Genomic DNA, 22,799 nt, shown 5'->3' on the forward strand with positions numbered 1-22,799 from the left:
AGATTTTTCGAAAGCGTGAGATCACCTCACGCTTTCGAACAGTGTCCTTATGTTCATTAGTCTATAAAGAAATTAAACTAAAAAGCAGACACAATAATTCCACCTGAAAGCTAGCAGCCAAAGGGAAGGGGTTCCAATATACAAATGACAGACTTCTATGCATTAAAGCAGAGTTACAACTGGTTATTGCCCTGATGCAATGTTTTTTTCACAATAACTCCACGCTATGTTTAGATACAGTAGTGCCCCATGGGATGTCTTACCTCTCCGCAAGCGGCCCACGGTCTGAGAGAAACCGTAATACTGATAATTGTCATTTCTTCCAGGATCCTCGTTAATGATACCAAGATTCTGATTCCAGTGGGACCAGTTCACCTCATCCACCCTAAAGTAAAGAAGAGTTAAAAATCAAACAAGAGCTAATTGATCTTGTTTGAAATAACATGATTTGCTGGTTATGTAGTCAGCAGCAATCTCTCATTCCCGCCAACATCAATATTCCCTTGGTTGTTCAGGACTGCACTGCTTTTAATTGTCTCATTAAAGATTAATGTATTAATGTGCTATGAATCTCAGGCATTTTTATTTACTTTCAATCTGTGACGGACTGCAAGTGTAATACAAAAAGATCCATAACAATTCAGAGCTTATTAATGGGCATGGTGCAAATATGCAAAAACAAAGATTGTGCTGATCTCTAAAGAGCTGCGCCTGCCATTGTCAGATGCAAAACTGCTTTATGCCTCCACTATGGAGTGCAAACAGTTACATGGGCACAATGGAGCCCTGATACACTAATTTCTCTCTATAGTTGCCAATCATTTTGATTCCAGGTTTTTAAAGCTTTATTTAAGGCTTCTGAACACCTTTTTGTCAGTACACCCAATACTGAGTTTTGTTATACTAATGCAAGGAGTTCTAAAATCAACATCTGATCACTCCACAGACACCATACAACATGTGGATGTGTATGGATGGCCAGTTTATACATTCCTTTACTGAAATGTGATCCAAGATGGCTGCTGGCAGTTTACACTGTTGATCAATAGACTATGATATGTCTGCATATACTTAAATAATTCTCCAAGGCATGCTGACAAGTTAAAAAATAAGGTTTATTTACATCAAATATTAAAATACATGACACGTTTCATGCTTACCTAGCACTAAGTCATAGGCAAAAATTTTGCCTATGACTAATTGCTAGGTAAGCATGAAACGCGTTAGGCGCTAAAGGGGTTATTTCTTATGTATTTTAATATTTGATGTAAATAAACTTTATTTTTTAACTTGTCAGCATGCCTTGGAGAATTATTTAAGTATATGGTTGTACCTCTGTTTGGTCACTAGAGGAATCCGGCATGCTTAACATTAATGTTTACTGGCCTCTACTTCCAATTTGATTAAAATAGTTTATGATATGACTGCACCCAGTAGTCATATCATAGTCATATTACACAGTATATGTATGTATTTGGCAAATTGTTCTTTTAGAGGCACCTGCACAGAACAATTGTCATACAATGTTGTAATTTCCACAATTTGTGTGTTCACATTGACCACTGTCAATCACTAGAACAGTAGTGTGCAGTGGCCCTTATATCTGTAGATACATAGTGAATAAAGTAGCCCCTCTTGTAAAATATATAGTGAATAAAGTACCACCTCTTGTAAATTATAAGGATATTATAAGTTACCAAGGAGTTTCATGAACATATAAAAACATGAGGCCGAAGGCCGAGTGTTTTTAAACAGGTCATGGAACTCCGAGGTTACTTCTAATATCCTCATATTTTGCAACAGGGGGTACTTTATTTATCATAATATACAAGCTTCAGTGAGTCATGTGACAGAAATGACATCAGAACTCACCGTTTATAACGGATGACATCAGAACTCACCTTCGGCCTCGTGTTTTTATATGATCATGAAACTCCCTGGTAACTTAGAATATCCTTATATTTTACAAGAGGGGGTACTTTATGCACTATATAATACACAAAAGCCATGAATATCCTGTAAAATATATCCTTATAAACGGTGAGTTCTGATGTCATCAGTTATAAACGGTGAGTTCTGATGTCATTTCTGTCACATGACTCACTTAAATTTGTGTATTATAATAAATAAAGTACCCCCAGTTGCAAAATATGAGGATATTAGAAGTTACCTCGGAGTTCCATGACCTGTATAAAAACACTCGGCCTTCGGCCTCGTGTTTTTATATGGTCATGAAACTCCTCGGTAACTTATAATATCCTTATATTTTACAAGAGGGGGTACTTTATTCACTATATAATTTACAGGATATTCATGGCTCTTGTGTATTATAAGCAAATCATTAGTTGCATTACTAAGAACTAGAACATCAGGCCCTCTAACATCCCAATTCCCTATTGGGAGTCATGTCCTTGAATAATATGCAATTCTTAAGTATGAGTGCCTCGTGTCTCATACTAAGCAAGCTATTACTTAACTGCCTTTTGAAACAAAGCAAGCTTTTCGTCCCTGCACAGAATTATCACAGAACAGACAAGGGTCTAATGAGGTCTAATTATAAATCAACAACATATATTCCATTAAATGGTGTTATAATTGCCAGTCACTGCTGGTCTTTCATATTTACTAGGATATTTGAATACCATCTGTTAATTCATGCTGTGCCTTGTGGTATAGCTTTAGACTTCATTAATATGCAAATTAGTTTTTTTTCTAATAAATCTCGCTTAGGACAGACCACTGAACCCCGCCTTTCTAATCATTATCAAGGATGCTTTTAGGAAGTTGATAAGGATAACCCATTGTTGTACATGTTACCTGACACATCATCACACTTTAAATTAACTTTTAGTATGATGTAGAGTGATATTCTGAGACAATTTGCAATTGGTTTTAATTTTTTACTATTTGTGGTTTTAGAGTTATTTGGCTTTTTTTAGCAGCTCTCCAGTTTGCAATTTCAGCGGTCTGGTTGCTAGGGTCCAAATTACCCTAGCAACCATGCCCTGGTTTGAATAAGAGACTAGAATATGAATAGGAGAGGACCTGGAAAGAAAGAGGAGTCATAAAAAGTAGCAATAACAATAAATGTAAACCATACCGAGCATTTGTTTTTTATATGGGGTCAGTGAAAGCTGAAGAGTCAGAAAAAGGCAAATAAAAAACAAATATGAAGACCAATTTGAAAAGTTGCTTACAATTAGCCATTCATAACATACTAAAAATTTACTTAAATGGGTTGTTCACCTTCTAAACAATTTTTCACTTCAGTAGTTTTAAGATTGTTCACCAGAAATAAAGACTTTTTATTAATGCTTTCCATATTTTACCGTTTTTTCCAAAATCTAAGTTTAAAGTTTAATGTTCCTCTCATGGATGTTTCAGTCTGGCAGCTCAGAAATTCAGGTGCAGATTCTGAACTGTTACGATTTTGCAACATTTAGTTGATACATTTCTCAGCAGCATCTCTGGAGTATTAGCAACTATTTTATCAATTCTAACAGCTGCTTTTAATGAAACCCAGGGATTCTTCTCAGCAGCGACAAAGATAAGAAATGTATCAACTAAAGTTAGAACAGTTTACAGCAGGGTCCCCAACCGCCGAGCCGTGGACACTCCCACACTGGGCGACCAAGCCCAGTGCACAAAAATGAGGCGTGCCAAAATTGCCCGATTTGGACACCGGCTTGTCCAAATTTGCTGCCGACCCCACCCCCCCTGTCCTCACAAAAAAAAAAAGATTGGGGATCCCTGGTTTAAAGAGTTGGCGACCCCATCTCCCAGAGCTGCATTAGATAGTTGAAGAATTAGACACACCTTAGTGTTAGAAAAAGGGTCTCAAATAGAAAGTGATTGGAAAAACCTTTATTTCTGGTGAACTGTCTGAAACCAACTGAACTGAAAAAAGTGTTGGAAGGTGAACCACCCCTTTAAAGTGCTGCAGTAACTTCCAGCAGAAATGTCACTAATAAAGAATAGAACTTGGGCATTTTTTGAGAACTAGGAAGTTAATGCTTTAATCCGTTGATGAAGCATGGTGTAAGGTTAAAAGCACCAAAATGACTAATTACAGAGAAAAAAAATATGTAAAGTTACTACAGGGTGGCATCTTGTTCGACCTCCATCAGTTACTTTAATAGCTTACCACTGCTACGGGGTACTTTATTGTACAGTGGTCATCTCTATCTTAGCCCAGGCTTCCAAAAATTTACCTGAGCAAGTTCATACTTGCCGCATGTGCAGTATAAAAATTGTCAGAATATGGCAGCAGCCCATCATGCACAAAGGTACTCTGGGCTTTTAAAGAAGAGCTCTGGCTTAGGGTACAAGGTAATAAATAACAAATAGGAATGTCTTTCCTCCTTTCAGTAAGTTGTATGGAGCCATTTGCTCAAGAACAGAAATCAGTTCAGTCATTTTGCAACCAGGGGCATAAATTTGGGGGCGTAACTAATGGGGCCCCCACCCAAAGCAGAAGGAAAATCGAGAATCACCGGTGACACCTGCGCAAAATTACAGGTGACCACAAGAAAAATTGTGGTTGATCCTCAATTTTGCATGTGCCTGGCTCACATATGACTGCCCTGCTGGGCCACCCCAAGAGGTCTCCTTCCTTCATAGTTACATTACTGTTTGCAACCCAAGGTGCAACGTCAAACTGCAAAACCTATATAAATTGTAAAAGATTAATTTGACAAGGATCCACAAATTATATTTAAAAAACGTTTTTTCATTGTTGTTTTTTTTTTTTTTTTTTTTTTTTTTTTTTAAGTCTCAGTGCATTTAAAGTAACCTCTAACTTACAGATGACCAGGCAATATAGATCAACCATTCTTAACTGGAAGACTTTGTGCACTCGATGTAAAACACACTTATAAAGACCGATTACTTACAAAAATATAACTGGTGATTGATCCAAGAAGCAAAAGGGGCCCTGCTCAATAGAGCTTACAATCTATATCGCCATGTTTATCTATATCAATGTAAGCTCTTGCAAGCTGAACCCTCTACTCATACTATGACACTTCTTGGAAGGGCCTTTTTTTAATCAAAATAGTACCCCCTGTTAAGTTCAAAGCACTTGGTCAGTAGCTTTGTGCCTTTAAATAGGCATAGAACTCCTTTAGGACTTCTAATATCCTTATATTGTACAACACAGGGTATATTATTCATTATACAAGTAAGAAGACAGATATAATGTTGTTTACAACATATGTTGAGCATTGGAGAAGGACTAGAAGATACTGGAAATAAATGGTTATATTTTGTGCTTTAATAAGAACATTTTTTAGCACATTAGTATTGCCAGGCACCACTTATGTGCATTACCTAAAACACCAGCGCCGGTCTGGGGTGCCATCCAAATTCTTTCCAACTGTGACCATTTCTCCGGAGCGGAAGGCTTTCCTCATGCAGACTGGAAATGACCTCTCTATATCTAGGATTGTGGTAGCCCACTGGCACAACAGAAAAAGGAATTAGGGTACTTAAGCAAAAGAGGAGTTCACATATACAAATGGTTTTGTAGGGTGTTTGTGTGAAATCTGTGTCAGTCTTCTATAAGCATTTACCTGTAGTTTCCAGATCTGCTTGCTTTCCTTGGACACCTGACCAACAGTCTCCCCCATTAAAGCGATTAACATGTTAAGGAGGAGAACAAAGGTAAGGATGATGTATGTCACCAACAGAATGATGAAGACAGCAGGGTACTTGGCACTGTTGATCATCTCTAGGTCTCCCATCCCAATGGTCAGTTTAAAGAGGTCCAGCAGGAATTTGCTGAATGTGCTGCTGTCTCGGCAGGAAGGATATTCTGGAACAGTACAATTTGTATTGGCTTCAAGGCAGATCTCCTGGTTGGTGCAAGGATTCAGCAAGGACACCAAGGCTGAGAGAAAAAAGAAAGGCTGCAGTGTATGTACTCTATGCCACTTGGATCATTTCATAAGAACTCCATTTTTATTTATTTTATTTTTGTTCTGTGCAAGATATTACTTTCTAAAGTTGTGATCTGCTTTCCTTTTGAAATAGATATTTCTCATAGTATATCAATGTTGTAAGCTCCAATGTATGTGTAACATGCATTTACACTGTTTTCAAATGTATCATATGGTGAAAATGACCCAGAAGAAGATTTATGCATCAATTAAAATCATGCGTGTAACCTAAATTTCTAGCACTTTTACAGGACTTGGGCAAAACGAAATTGGTTTGGTAAATCTATTGTAAATGATTTTTTGTCAATCACAGCACTAGACAAAAATGGAGGTCTGCAGCCAAATATGAAACAGGGAATAATTGTACAATATGCCCATATAAATATAGTGTAAACATGTCCTACATAAGATTTAGAAACAAATGTTTAATAATTAAACATAGTGGAAGAAAATGCAAGGGTTTTACTGGAATCAGTGTTGCATTTTTCCCTGTGATCGTGATTGCAGATAGGTATACACTTTACAAGCCACTCTTTTCGCAAGGTCGCTTGCAAAATGAGTGGCCAAATTGGGAAGTAGGGATGCACCGAATCCAGGATTCGGCCTTTTCCAGCAAGATTCAGTCAAACCGACTCCAAAAAATCATGCGACTTTTCGTCACACAGACAGGGAAATCAAATATTTATTAGCTGCACACTGCGAGTGCAGTTCTCTTTCCCCCAAATTTACATATGCAAATTATTGTTTGATATTTGCCAGAATCTTTCACAAAGGATTTGGCCGAATCCTAAAATAGTGGATTCGGTGCATCCCTTTTGGAAAGATCTGTCAGTCAGTCCCCAGGCTAATGATTGGATCAGAATTGTGACCTACAGTAACCAATATGGAAAGGACTGAATCAACATGCTGAGGCATTCCTTCCTAGTCTTGTGTGTTGTGCCAGAAGATGGACAGAGAACAGACTAGCATGGTAGAGAAAACAAAAACTGATTGGCAATAAGCTTGATATAAACATTCTGACCCATAGGTCTGTAAGCCTCTAATACAGTGGTTCCTATATATATATATATATATATATATATATATATATATATATATATATATATATATATATATATATATATATATATATATATATATATATATATATATATATAGACAAATACAAGATTCCTCTGCACTCAACCCATTATCAATATATTTAAGACAGAGACATTTTGTGCATACTGCTACTGAAAAATGCCTTACCCTTTAAACAAAACAGGGATTGTTTGTCCATATATTGCAATATATTTAAGCTGGCCAACTACGTCAAAGTCATCCCATATCTGGCCAGTCCTATGCTCAATTTTCATCTGATTCATTAAGAATTCTATGGTTTAATTATACATTTTATAAAGGGACGAATACGTTTTACCTGCAACTTACTAGCTGCTTTCAAAGTAAAACTCCCAAACTTGGCTGCCCTTTTATTAGATATTATATATATATATATATATATATACACATACACACACACACACACATATATATATGAGCTAACTTTAGAAAAGTTCAACCTACAAAAACATCCAACAACCACTGCTACTATAGAACCATATCGTAATGCAGTAAACCAGACTGCTACATTTCAATCTAGGGAGCTGCTGAATAAAAATCGAAACTGAAAAACCACAAAAAAATGAAAAACAATTGCAAATTGACTCAGAATATCACTCTCTACATCATACTAGAAGTTAATTTAAAGGGGAACAACCTATATAAAACTAAACCACAAGTCAACAGAACCCAGTCATATTCTGGTTGCCTTGTCAGTTTAACATAAGGCAACATTCCCCCCATGGGCTGTTTCACTATTATTAGGGATGGGCGAATTTGACCCATTTCGTTTCGCCTAAAATTCGCTGCCGGCGAAATGTCGCCGATAACCATTAAAGTCTATGCGCGTCAAAAAAAATTTGTTGCGCGCCGAAATTTATTTGACGCGCGTCTTTTTATTTTGACACACAACACCATATAAGTCTATGGGCATAATTTTTTCGGCGAAACAAGGCAAAAACATTCGCCCATCCCTAATTATTATAGAAAAGGGCTGTATCTGAACAGTTAAGTGTTTTTTTGATAAACAGCCACATGGCAGCAGTGGTTTTCAAGCTGCAACCTCAAAACAGTAGAACAGAAAAGCATCAGCCTTTCATTTTCCATTCCCAACATACAGTGGCTGAAATGAAGCCACACAGCAGCACTTGTCTTTAATTTGCAATCTCAAATTGCCACTGCTTTTTTATTTAAAAGTCCCACTTATTACAATTTAAAGCCTGTGATTTGCCTTTTATTTAAAGACAATTGAACTCTTCCAAGGACATTCTTTTGCTGCCCCTCACCACAATACACACCCACCCATCCCACAAACACATATCTGAGCTATGGGAGACACAAGCGTACTGGGCCATATCAACTAAGCAAGCTTTGCATTTTAGTTGTCTGTGGCTCATTTACCAACACTGTACCTGGGCAGTAACCAATGACGACAAATCATTTTTTTCTTTCATGGTTATACAGCTGCAGCTAGCTGAACACCAATCACTGAGCAGCTATAACTCTGGTCAAAATTTGTATCAGGGCAGTAAACATCAGCAACTAAAGTGTGCAAACCAATGACAGAATGTGCTTTGCTTACTACATTGGTACATTTACTGCTGATTTGGCAATTACAGGGAATATTGCTTGCAGCAGTCCTTGCATTTAGCAATGGGGGAATCATCTGAAAAATATTATTTATTTTGAAAACAGTTTCACAACAGGGGTTCGTTCACTAGGTACCCGAGAAAGTCTGCTTTGTTTGTTATTACCTTCCAGAGCAGCACTTACCTGATGCATATCCAATCATAAAGAGCAGGTACACTAGCAGAAAGCGAAACAAATCTTTAAATAGGATCTGAAATGTACAACAGACTGTGTCAGATGGGATTATATGTTCTTCTGTCAGCTGCTATTAAGTACAAAAAGCCTACAGACTGCCTTGAAACAGAACATACCAACATAATAGCATTAGTTGCAGCTCTGAAATGCTGACCTTCCAAGCCACTGTTTCAGTGGAACAGTTATAAATGTAGTCTTTTATAAAATAAACAAACTGTAGTGATGAGCCAATGTGAACCGTTTCGGCAAAAATTTGTGAAACAGCAAAAAAAATTGCAAACTCATTGAAGTCAAACCACACAGTATTTTATTTTTACTAAACAGATAAATAGGTGTTTTTTCATGGTGAAACGCAGCAAAATATTTTGCTCAAGCCTACTAAGGCTGTGTAATATAAATATGGGGTATGCATAATTGACAATAAAAAACAAATGCAGTCTGAAAGCAAGTGCAATTCAACAAATATTTGCTGCAGATCCTGAATTTCACTTGTCGTTCACATATCACAAGCCCTGCATTTGCAGGATCTCTTTCTTTTTTTATTATTTGTTATTGGTTTTCATAAATGTAGGACAGGAGGTGGTAGAGGGTGGGGGGACAGTAGAAGGGAGGGGAGTTACAAAGTATTCGAGCTTCTCAGTGCATCGAGAGGTAAATCGTATTACATATTCTTTGATTATCACCTTACGTAGTGTCATTAGTCCCAGGTTCGCGACTCTCCAAATATTGGGCCCACGGATACCACTGCAGTTCCACTCATAGCTCCTGTCTAGGAGTTTATCTCTAATGGATTCAATTGCCTATTCAATTCACCTTGGATTCCAATGTTTGCCTACCTGGTATTTTTGGCCGTTTCCTATTTTCTGCTAATAGTGATCTTGCTGCCGTTAGGATGTGTTTGGCTAGTTTATAAGCTTGTTTGGAACAAATGGCTCTGATTGTTTTACCTTAAAGAAATGTGTCGGGAGTTGCTTGAATGGTGTAATGCAGTACCTCGGATAGCAGAGTCGCTACTATTTTCCAGAATCCCTAAGCTACTATAACCACCATGTGTGTAGAAAAGACCCTTGTTCTCCACATCCTCTGAACCAGGTGGAGTGATCTGGATTACCGCTAAATCTGCTGATACGTGTAGGGGTGTAGTACCATTGAAATATGATTTTATATGCTCTATCGCTGGAGACTGCACAAACAGATTTTTGTTGGCTGTCTCGCACACATATGACCAGGACTTTTCAGATAGCGTGAGGTTCAGATCTTACTCCCATTTTGTCATGTAGGGCTGATGTATGTCTGTGTTGTCTAATGTAAGACAGCTGTAGAGCAGTGGGATTAAGTGTGCAGGGTATGAGCGTTTGAAGCACATCGTTTCAAAATAGGTAGGGAAATCTTGATCTTTGTGGATGATCTTGGGAAGTAAAGTGGAGTCTATTGGCCAATATTTTCGCAAACATCTTGATGTCTGTGTTGATTAGTGAGATCGGTCTGTAGCTATCACAGTTGTGGGTATCTTTCCCTGGTTTAAATATGATTGTTATAGATGCTGTTTGCATATGTTATGTTAACGGTGACCCTTCTAAGAGAGGTTAAAAAAGGTTTTAGATGTGGTATTAACTGTTTGTCAAAGTGTTTGTAGTTTTTTGCCGTAAAGCCATCCAGGCCAGGGGCTTTGCTTGGCATGGAGCCTTTGATCACAGTTTCTATTTTCTCTATGTTTATTGGTGCGGCTAGCATCTCCTGGTTTTCCCTATTTAGTTGTGGGGGATGTCCAGTTGGTCAGAAAATCTGACTCCCTTGCACGGTTACCCTCTGGGGCTTTATCTGCTGTGTATAATTTAGCAAAGAATTGCTGAATGTGCTTAGTATTTGATTTGTATCTCTAGTTATCGTCCCTGATGGTGTCCGTATAGCATGGATGGTTTGTGTGGTATATAGGGCTTTGAATTTACGTGCTAACCTTGTGTGTTAGCATGTTCATAGTACCGGTATTTCGTTTTTCGCATGGTATAGGCCATCTTATTTGAGAGTGTTTGAATCAGTTGCGCTCTTGTATCTTGTATTTCTCTAGTGTTCGCTGGGGACGGTTTGCTTTTATGTATAATGGCTAGTTTGTGTAATTTTTGCGAATGCTGTTTAGTTTTTTCCTCAGGGATCTTTTTTAGATTGGATCTCTTTCTAATCATATTAGGACTGCTTACACATTGTTATTATTATCATTATTATTAACAACAGGTTTATAAAGCTTCAGCATAATCTGCAGCACTGTACAATGGATACGTTTATAAATCATACATACAGATAACAAATTATTGATTGACATCAACAATAGAGCTGCCCATACAGAAAATGAATAAAAGGTCTGCTAAGTATCAACAAGGCAAAGACCTGTTTATCATTATAGCATTAATGTGCATTTTATGGTACTAAGTTTTGTTGAGGTTAACAGTGACCAATAAAAAAAAACCCACTTAATCTGCCTAAGGCTTTTTGTTCTAGACACACAACAAATAATGGTACTTTGCTGCCACTTACTGGGCATTTGTAATACACACATCTGTGCTGGGAATTCAAATTAAATGAAATCATTAAATTCTGCCATTTTCAACTCCAGAGTCTTTACCTACAAGCATTTTATATACACACAAATGTTCCTTGCCGAATACTATCCTAAGATTCTTTCAACTTACTTACAAGTTGTAGGTGATCCAGTGGATTCACAATGGCTAAGATGGTGGCTGGGTGGCTGGGTGGCTGATTCCCAACAGCTGTTTTCATTTAAGCAAATGACAGGCACTAGAGTGGCGGTGCTAACCCACCATCTGAAAAATGGTTGCAGAAAAAGCTAATATGGGCAAAGGAAGCACAACTACATTAACTGAACTTATAATAAAATTACTTGACACCACTTTACAGGATAAAACTACTTAAAAGTTATTTTACAAAGTTAACTCTATGCTAGGGAGTTCAACAAGGTTATTTTGAAAGTTCAGAAGCTCAGGGTATCAGCTCAGAGTTCAATGTTCACAATGGGCAGCAAATGCAGGGGATCAGCAGCATATCTGAAAGTACAAACCTCTCCTTTTAAATTGTACGATCTTCCTTTGATTTGTGAGCCCTCTTTACCTCTAGTGTCACTTATTGGTTGCTGTATAAACCTATTTATTGTACAGAGCTGCCAAATATATTGGTGCTTTATAAATACATAATAATAATAATAATAATAATAATAATAATAATAATGGCTAGGCTCATGCATGCCCAACTGAAGCACATCTGAAAAGTACAGTTAAGTTATGTAATCAATGCAATAATTACAAGTAACTTCATTTTTTTTTACTTTTAACAGAAAAGAAGCTTCTGACCTTCTGAAGCATAATGCTGTATGTCCCAGTGAGCTTCAAGCCTCTTGTAAAGTATAAAGCATTCATCCACCCCAAGACCAAGGCAAACACCATAACAGCCAAGTAAGATTCAATACCAACAAGGTATAGGACCGCCGTGATAATGACTAGCACAGAGTAGATGAAGCTGGGAACATGAAGAAAAATAAGTTTAATATACTGAAAAAATCAGAATCTAACCAAGCTCACATCCCCCTACACCTTGGCAAGGGGCATGGTTATTGGGCTGGGTCAGGTGGTTTCATCAAGAAGGACAGTTTATCTGGCTACTAAACAGGGCAGTTATATTCTTCTTATGATTAAGTGCTAGTTACTTACTAAAGCAGCTGAAAGGATCCATCAATAAATAAAGAATTCACACCAGGGCACTTCTTCATAAAAAGGTCTTTAATCTAGACAAATAATAGAATACTCAAATGAAATATAGATTTGAACACAATGTGGGTGAAATAAATGTTTGTTGATCTGACAAGGTGGTAAAACCTAAAATTTAACCAAATAGGTTGGAAATGCAATTAGAGCTTTATCCCTCACAAATAATGCAAGATTCAATTGAATAAGAATGTTCTGGGGTTTCAAGGCCTACCCAGTCATAGGGGCAGCCCCCATCTCTAAAGTACAGTCAGACATTCCATATCTGAGCAGAAAATAAAAAGAGAGTTTAATATATGCAAAAATAAGAATGCACCTTTGTGAAAGATTCAGCCAAATACCGAACCAAGTCCAAACCCTAATTTGCATATGCAAATCAGGAAGAAAAAAAAAAAAAGAGCCCTGCGCCCTTGGCTAAAAATTTTTTTTTTACTTCCTTGTTTTATGACAAAAAGTCACATGATTTTAAGGATTCTGATTCAGTTCGGCCAGGCATGAGGATTCGGCCAAATCTGAACCCTACAGAAAAAGGCAGAATCCTGGCCGAATACCGAACCAAATCCAGGATTCGATGCATCCCTAGCAAAAAACAGATGATGATCACTGAATTAACATTACCCTGAACTTACATTGGTAATGAAGAAGACTACCCCAGTCAGCAGAGTAATGATCTCTCCTGCAAGTCGCATGTAATCCATTGTTGTTCTGTAAGGGTAAGGGGGCTGTAAGAACAAAAAACAACTACTTAATAATTATTTTTAGTCAGAATGTTGCTTCAGTCCAGTGCTAAACAACTGACTTAAGAAGCTCAAAATGGGCAAATCTAAAAATAAGACCATGTCTTACATACATTTCCTCAATATACAGAGGATCACTGGATGTCATGGTCATATGAATATGAATGGCAGGTTTGAGGCTGTTATCATCATTTTTAACTACAATACTACTCCTTGTCAGTATCTTGCATAATTATACATCCTTTTAATTAACCGCTTATACCCTGCTCTGGACCATACCTGTAGAAAAGCAATCCATGAAACTACTTACTGTGCCGTCCATGGGCCGATAATAAGCAATTAAAGTGAAGATGATCATGGCAATGAGGTAAGAAATAACACTGATGTAGAAAGAAACAGCACCAAACTTTTGCCACTTGTCTCTTAATAGTTCATTTATGGGCTCAACTGCCAGCATCTCATGGCGGTTCTGCAAAAACACAAGAGAGAGTAGAGACATGGTCATGCGACAACTTGACTTTGGGTTTTATTTACTATGTCATGGCTTGAGCTCACACTAGCAGACGGAAGAAGGAAATTCCTATAAATGGGCATATGGCACTGGCTATACAGCATGTAAACCTATTACTTACAGTTACAATAAGTCACTATTGTTTCAGTAACTAACTGGAAAACATTCTGAGACATTTTAAAATCCGATAAAAGCTTAATAACAGAATGCAGACATATTTTTTTTTTTTGCATAATTTCCATTAACCCCGTCAAATATTCCTTTAGAAAACTAATGCAAGAGGTTAAAAAATGTAAAACAATGGGGTATATTTATCAAAAAGTTAAGTTGAAAATCGCTACAGTCCTCTAGAGTGAAATTCCACCACTCCCCATTAATTTTTTAAAAACTTTTTATCAATGGGTGAAATTGAAAGTTCATCCCTTGATAAATACACTTTTCAAAATCCCATAGAAATTAATGGAGTGGCAGAATTTCACTGTAGAGGACTGTAGTGATTTATGACTTTTGATTTTGATAAATACACCCTAAAGTATTTTTAAGATGTAGTCCACCAGTGACCTAGAACACAAACAACACCCTCCCTACTTAATTTTAAAAAGGCAATGCATTTAGTATCACTTTATATCACTTTATATCTTTAATGATAAACATGTCTTGAAATGAAATTAAAAATGGTATGAATTTTGATAACAATATCAGAGTATATGTTTTTTCTGTACAAGTTTTAAGGGCTCTGACCTCAACCTTACTGTTGTAAACCAGGATTTCCAGTACAGAAACCTCTTCGCCACAGGTATCCAACATAGATAAGTCATAAAGCGAGGAATAAACAGGGCCGTATGCCCAATCTTTGAACTTTCGTGAGAGGTGCCGAGCCTCTTCATCTTTTATTTCAAGACGAATGATATGCTGGAATATCTAAGAAAGAGGGAGAATGGTTATTTCTCATTCAGGTGAAAATAATACAGAGGATATTACAAAGTCAAAAGTCTAAACCAAAGCCATACCAGATTTCTGTTATACTCATTTAGAGACCTTCTTTGCCCCATAACAAATAATAAAAATGCATAAAAAAAAGTAGAACACATATGAGCTTTCGCTAAGAGAAAAAAAGAAGGAACACTGCTTATGAGTACATATAGCCTTAAAGCAGTGATCCCAACCAGTGGCTCATCAGCAACGTTACTCACCAACCCCTTGGATGTTGCTCCCTGTGACTTCCAAGCAGGTGCTTGGAGGCAAGTTTTGGTTGCATAAAAACTAGGTGTACTCCCAAATAAAGACTCTTGTAGGCTGCCAGTTCACATAGGGGCTACCAAACAGCCAATCACAGCCTTTGTCATTCCCAGTACTTTTTTTTCAAGTTTGTGTTGCTCCCCAACTCTTTTTACATTTGAATGTGGCTCACGGACAAAAAAGGTTGTGGACCCCTGCCTTAAAGGAAAACTATTCCCCAAAAATGCATATTTAAGCAACAGATAGTTTACATACATTAAGTGACATATTGAAGCATCTTACCAAACTGGTATATATATTTAATTAAATATTGCCCTTTTACATCTCTTGCTTTGAACCACCATTTCATGATGGACTCGGTGCTGTCTCAGAAATCACCTGACCAGAAATACTACAACTATAACAGGAAGAAGTGTGGGAAGCAAAACACAGAACTCTGTTACTTGGCTCATGTTTGTGTGCACCATGAATCATAGGATCCAGGGGGGGGGGGCTTATTTCTTAAAATGGCAGTTTTCTATTTAGGATTACAAAATGGCACATACTACTAAAAAAGTATATTATTATGAAAATGGTTTATTTACATGAAGCAGGGTTTTACATATGGGCTGTTTTATACAATATATTTTAATAGAGACCTATATTATTTGGGGGTTTTGTTTTCCTTTAAAATGAAGAGTTGAAACAAGTAAGTGACAACTTAATATTCTCAGGGCTTTATGCATCTCCCAGTAATACTCAATATACCCACCAGAGGGCAGTAAAGCTGCAATTACCGGGAACTGTGTTTTTTCTACTATTATACCACAGAGATTGTCAAGACCACCAACATCTTTGCCAGCACATCTTCCTATCCTATGATTTAGTTGCTTGTATAGCATCATACTTCTAAAGACATCTCATGAGCAGGCTGTGGTCCAGCCCCTGGAGCGACTACTAACTTAATTACTATACCAGATAAGGTGAGATTTTAGAGTCCTTATTTGCATGCTCCTTTTGTCCATTTATGCAAGCAGCCTTGCACATCCATTTTTTCTGAACAGGCACACACATCTTGAATGTCAATCTTCCTAAAGTCTTTGATTGGAGCTAAATCCATTTGCTTAAATTTGTATTGGGAAAAGTGACAGCAACAAATCTTCACCCAAAAGCCAACAGTGAAGATTGACAATTCATTGCTCCACTGTGCAAGTGTTGCTAATATTATTCAGCTAGCAAATTATGACAGCATCCCTCAAGACTGGCACATGCTCACCTCACTACAACTATAGGGGTTCCTGCAGCGTAGTTTTAAAGAAGAAAGAAAATCTAGCCATAGACCAAACAGACATCATATACAAGCCTACCAACCTTACAATAGCACTTACCCCTATTTTTCCCAGTTTTGCTGCCATCATGAGAGGTGACATGCTGTCATTGTTGAAGATTGCCTCCAAACTACAGTCAGGGTACAACTTAACACACTTAATGACCAAAAGATCATATATCTTGGTGAGAAATTTGGTGTTTTCCCGTGTGTTGTCTGCGATAGCGACTAAGGCATGCAGAACTGTATTACCACGTGAATCTTGACGGCGTATGTCTGCCTTCTTATGAACATTCTCCGTCAAGTAGTGAACAATATCAGGCTGGTTGGTGCAAGCCGCAAGGGAAAGAGGAAGCTCGCCTACAGCAGCAAACACAAAAATGTATTTCTTAGCATGAATATGGATTTTATTGGTCAATAGTGCTTCTGAAGTGAAGCATGCATCTTTCAGAAGTACAGAGACAGAGGAATCACGTTTAAGAGTTTTATCATACAAGGTATTTTGTCACTACTTTGAAGTGCACACTTTCTGTTGAAAGTAAACAGTAAATTAGACCATGGGGGTTTTAATGTATATAATATCAATACCCTAAGGGCCATAATGCCTATAACTGCAGTCCACTTTAATAATAACCTAACCCTTAACCACTGGTAATTCTACTGAATGCTAATCTCTCTGTTTAAAAACAAAATAGTGCTTGAATACCTTAAAGGGGTGGTTCACCACTCAGGTAATTTTTAGTATGTTATAGAATGGCCAATTCTAAGTAACTTTTCAATTGGTCTTCATTTTTTTTGGTTTTTAAATTGTCTCAGAATATCACCCTCTACATTATATTAAAAGTTAACACAAAAGGGAACAACCCCTTTAAGAAAGCGGAAACCAATGTTCTGTTGTGATACTCAATCATGCATCATAGGCATCACGTTTCAAGCTTCTTCCTGGCAGGATCACTAAAAATGTCCTACCTTCCAAAGACAGATGCTGGAGTCATACATAACTACAGTTTTTTAACATGTAGGATAGCACATGGTAATTCAGCTTCTCTTTGAGCTAAAACGGCATTACCAGCCCATAGAGAGAAACTGAACAGCAAAAGAACAGCGGGGCAGGGAAACCTCATCTCCTGCAAATCACTTGAAAGTCATCCCTTAAACATGGTGACACTCTACAAAAGTGATCCTCAACCAGTGGCTCGTGAGCAACATGTTGCTCTCTAACCCCATTGGATGAGGCAAGTTTTGGTTGCATAAATAAACAGATGTACTGTTAAACAGAGCCTCCTTTAGACTACAAGTCCTCATAGTAAATACCAGATAGCGTTAATCGGCGCCCTTATTTGGCACCCCCAGGATTTAGCATGCTTATGTTGCCTTTTTTACATTTGAATGAGGCTCGCGGGTAAAAAAGGGTTGAGACCGTATCCTTCCTAGTTTCTATTTGATTACTTTGTTTTATATTTAACTATGCTGGAATAAATGTTTATAAAGTATATTCTTTATACAAAGCTGTCATCTATCGGACATTTTTTGCTATAAAATTCCACTTTATGAAATTCTATTCTGAAACAAACAGTGGATTTAAGGGAGCCACATCTTACATAGAAGTTCAGGCCAATTTAATTTGGGCGGGTAAAGAATATTAGACTGAAACTGTGCTGCTGTTGCTATAAATATGTATCAAACGCCTGTATGGCCTATAATAATGAAATCCCCAGCTCTCTGGGGATCTTGGATGTTACTAAAGCTACGTGTGAGTGCAGCACTAAGCTTATGTGCCTCATTAGGTGTCAGGAGAGTTACTGGAAAGCTGCAACCCAAAGTACACATTGCAGGTTTCTGTACATAAAGATTGAAATCAATTGTATGTACCAAAAACATTTATTTTTTTAAGTTAAGTTTGACAGCAAGGATTATTAGTGTACAAGATTGTATATACACAAAATTATATTTGCCTAAACACATATACACAAAAATTTCCTGTGCCTGTAACCAGGGGAATCTCCCCATGGTCCCAAATGCCCTGGGGATAGTACACCAGTGTCTAAACAGAATGGACTCATTAAAGTTGTCTGTTTGCATAATATTTACAAAGAGTAAAGATATGGATTTATGTTCCATGGGCGTTGCCTATAACTTGACCTCATCTTAAATGTCCCTTGAAGAAACAACAAGGGAATTTCTGATATATGCTGGATAACTTGGCTGGACTACACCTCTATATAAGGGAAGACACAGGGGATATACATTTAGCCTAAAATAAACTGTACATATTACATTAACTGCACCTGTTGCATAAGTGAGACGACTACTGGATTAAATTGTGAGCAGCACTGCACCGGTGATATAGAGTTGATGAGCATTCTAGTCTATCTCTGCAGCAGAAAGACAATTCCATGAAACCAAAAGGAACATTTTAAGAAGAAAGGCAATTGGTTAAATTATTATTCTTATCATTGATGTGTTATTCACATTTATAAATTAAATGGAGCCATCCCTAGGATGAACAGTCCCAAATCACATCTAATGTTGTTGCTTAAGGGCCCAGTGCTCATTGGTGTTCACTATAATGCACAATTACTAAGATGCAATTTGCTAGTGCTTCAAGGGCACCGACTCCACAGGCCAATCAAATGTTGTTGATCTAGAAGTCTGCACATTCCACAAAGAAACAGCAGGCTGGCAGAGTTATTAGTGTTGCGCTCTCACTATGGAAAAAAAGATTCATGAATTAATAAGTGGTTTTTTTGGGGGTTTTTTCAGGAAAAAATTATTATCTAATATCCAATTAAATAATAATTGGTACTTGTACTAAAAATGTTTCCTGACAATGTTCAGAATGAAACTATAACAACTTTTTTTGATCAGCAAACAGCAAGGCTAGAGTAATTGACTTTATTCCTTTGTAGAATTGGCAGAGGTAATGGACACAGAGAGAATGGGCTCTGCATATGGAGACAACCCTTCCCCTTAATATCAGAAGAGGAAGTGTAATAAGAAATCACGAGCTCTATAACCTCCTCCTAGTTCTATTACACAGGGGGCTAAAGAGAAATCTGCCCAGAATTATTTTTTCCCGCCCACTATTGTCCTGTCCTGTTATTTAGCTTTTTATTTGGCCCCTCTTCTATTCATATTCAAGTCTTTTCTTTATACCACGACCTGCTTTCTGGGGTAATTTGGACTCCAGTAACCAGATACCTGCTAAAATTGCAAATTGGAGAGCTTCTAAACAAAAAGCGGAGATTCGGTAAGTTATTTATTAATAAAGACTTTGCATTTTAAAGTTTCATTTGTGTTGGTGGGTTTTTTTTCCAATCTATACAAACTGGGTGATCCAAATTACAGATAGATCCCTTATACAGAAAGCCCCAGGTCCTGAGCATTCTGGATAACAGGTCCCATACCTGTACTGACCCACTGTAAGATAACGTTTGTTAGAGCTTGAAGCCTTATCAAAATGAGCAGCAAGTACAAAGTTTTGTGATTACATTCAGACAGGATGCAGCTTTATACAGAGAATGGCTACATGCGTGTTATGGTGGCTTAGATCATTATCTGAAATTGTCAATCAGCCATTATTTGTGTTGTGCTCTATTGTAGTCTCTATGTGCTAGTTACATAACAGTATAATCACTATAAAATTCAAGTGATTGTGAGAAATTGGAAACTTGCATATGCAGACAGGAAGAATGAAATTAATGGCCTTAGACAAAACCCTTTATTGCCGCACTTGGAACCATGGACCTGCACTTCTGATTGGATGGTAGTCGCTCAATTTGTACATTGTATTTATATCAATACGTACAGTAATTTTAAGGCAAACCTTAGCTGTTTTGATATCCCAATCTATGCATGTACCTTGATGACATGATTTCATGATCAGGGGGTTTAATTACTTGTTTTGTATATTGGTGACAATAAGTTGCAAGCAGTTGTGCTCCAGTTGCATATTCAGTGTGGATATGGTTTATATGTGGTTCCAAGACAAAGGCTTCGAACAATGGCCTATCTCAGATTCTTTTAAATGGTATCTCTCTCCAACACAAAGTGAAAGAGAATGTAATTCTAAACACCTTTCCAATTACATGTTCAATAGTTATTTGTACACTGTATTTACTTTGATACAGTAGTAGTGATTGTCTGGCTGTTTATACTCGACTCTACCAGTTCCAACTTTTAAGAGTAAGGTCACTCACGAGGAAACTTCGAGCGACTTCGGAAAACGGATCACCGCGTTGGCAGGTTAGCCAGGGCAGAGTGAGGGAAGGCGTTCGGGGAGATTGGTCACCACAAAGATCTGGCGATTACGAAACGCTCAGTGTGACCTTACCCTAAAGGGGTTGTTCGCCTTCCAAACACTTTTTCAGCTCAATTTTTTTCTGATTGTTCACCAGAAATAAAAACTTTGTTCAATTACTTTCAATCTTTTTATTTTTTTAAAATCTAAGTTTAAAGTTTAATGTCCCTGTCTCTGGTGTTTCAGTCTGGCAGCTCAGTAATTCAGGTGCAATTCAGGTGCATCTCTGGAGTATTAGCAACTATTGTATCAATTCTAACAGCTGTCTGTAATGAAACTCAGAGATTCTGCTCAGCAGGGACAAAAATAAGAAATGTATCAAACTGTTTACAGGGTCGCTGACCCCCCTTCTCCCAGAGCTGCTTTGGTTGGTGAAAAATTACACTTTACATTTCAATAATAGAAAAACAGTCACACATATAAAATAGAAAGTAATTAATTGTTTTCCTTTCTGTATCTCATTCCCCCCCCCCCATTTTCTTTTCTCTTTTATTGTTTAAAAAATGAAAAAATAAAGAATTGATAAAAAAAAAAGAAAAACAGCCACACATATAAAATAGAAAGTAATTAATTTCAAGTGAATTATCTGAAACCAACTGAACTGATAAGTGTTGGAAGGTGAACAACCCCGTTCATTACATTAACAAATAACTTTAAATCCATTAAAAACCTGTTGTGAAGATCCCCTTAAAAATATATTTTATATATCCATATATATGCATACAAAAAACATATAAAACAGGTGAAAGTAGAAAAGGTTTGAATGCTGCACCTTTAAAATGTCTCATTTTTGTGCACCTTTAACATGTCTCATTTTGTCCACACACATTAACCCCGTGTAATATCAGGTGATGTCATTTGAAATGTGTATTTTTCCAGTTTTAATGAATGAAAGGCCCATTGGTTTTCCTTATAACAGGCCTCTGTGTCCTTGCCCGAGGCTTTCATTGCTCAGTACATACGCCCTGTTTATTCACTTCTAGGGAACTCCCTCCTCTGGGAGACATACTGGCAAGAGTGGTATTTATATTATGTGCACTCACTTCCTGAATAGGAGACGCTACAAAACAGCACTGTGCCTGAAAGGAACGCTCCTTAACAAAAAACCAGGACAGAACAGTGACAAGGAACAGCGGGCAAATGCTGAAATATAGCAGGGAAGAAGAAACCATCGTTACTAGTGTTCAGCCTTTTAAATAGATGCTCCAACCCTTTTTCCTAGAAAAACAACTTCTCTCAAGAGCTTACAATCTAAAGTAACCAGTCAAGCAATTATTTTATCTGCATGCTGCTTATGTGGCATTTGCTTTTTACATGGGTCATCATTCCTTTGAGTGTTTGCAAAAATATTAATCAGACACAAACAGAATATCTGAGCATTAGACAAATGGCCGTGGCAGAGACCATTAAAAAAAGCACTTATGTGCACCAGGGCTTGAGAGAAGTGCTAAATAAATAGAACATTATTGATTAAATACAATGTATCTACTGCAGTAAAAATATACCTGAAGCCCAAGCTTGCAAGCCACAAACCAACATCACCCAGTTCAGTGGAAGTGCTGAAGGTTTTGAAGACAAAATTATTACTTGATGCTGGGTCGTTTACTTTTCCCCGGCAAGCAAGTTCTAGAGCTCAAACCTTAGTGCTCATCTAACAAGCACTTGCATCCCAGGGAATATTGCACTCTGTCTGCTTTTTGTGGATTAAAAATCTGGTACAGATTCTGGTACAGGATATATGCTCTTGGATGGATCACTGCAGAATGCAGACAACACTCACTCAAAGAACTAATCGTAGGTCTCTATGCTCCAAAAACAAGCACAGAGGTATGCAGCTACTCTGCAATAGAAGAAGGCAGTGCGCAAAGGGCACATTCCAGGAGGTCGCAAATGACCCCTTTGTTGTGACGTTATTGTATAGGTGCAAATTTGCAGTGTTGATAAATGAGCCCTAGTGACTGGTTTTAACCATTCCTAGCAAAAGCTACAACAATAATAGAAAAATGCACTTAACTTAGTGAGCAAAGTAAGGTAAAACTGGGTATAGTATGCAAATAAATTTGCATTGTAGAGTA

At 37.4% G+C, this 22,799-nt stretch overlaps 1 protein-coding gene across 2 annotated transcripts in view; it reads right to left on the bottom strand.

Moving 5' to 3' along the window:
* Window positions 1-22,799, bottom strand: part of trpv4.L (transient receptor potential cation channel, subfamily V, member 4 L homeolog) — a 51,870-nt gene that overhangs the window by 3,612 nt on the left and 25,459 nt on the right. For both annotated transcript variants that reach the window (XM_018261018.2, XM_041566056.1), the window contains 10 exons: window positions 16,486-16,784; window positions 14,621-14,800; window positions 13,679-13,837; window positions 13,261-13,353; window positions 12,578-12,651; window positions 12,221-12,386; window positions 8,808-8,874; window positions 5,571-5,887; window positions 5,329-5,456; window positions 264-385 (listed from right to left, as the gene is read on the bottom strand). In XM_018261018.2, coding sequence (XP_018116507.1) covers window positions 264-385; window positions 5,329-5,456; window positions 5,571-5,887; window positions 8,808-8,874; window positions 12,221-12,386; window positions 12,578-12,651; window positions 13,261-13,353; window positions 13,679-13,837; window positions 14,621-14,800; window positions 16,486-16,784 — 1,605 coding nt within the window. The remainder of the gene's footprint in view (window positions 1-263; window positions 386-5,328; window positions 5,457-5,570; window positions 5,888-8,807; window positions 8,875-12,220; window positions 12,387-12,577; window positions 12,652-13,260; window positions 13,354-13,678; window positions 13,838-14,620; window positions 14,801-16,485; window positions 16,785-22,799) is intronic.

The sequence above is a fragment of the Xenopus laevis genome, chromosome 1L (assembly GCF_017654675.1).
Source record: "Xenopus laevis strain J_2021 chromosome 1L, Xenopus_laevis_v10.1, whole genome shotgun sequence".
In the NCBI taxonomy this organism is placed as follows: domain Eukaryota; kingdom Metazoa; phylum Chordata; class Amphibia; order Anura; family Pipidae; genus Xenopus; species Xenopus laevis.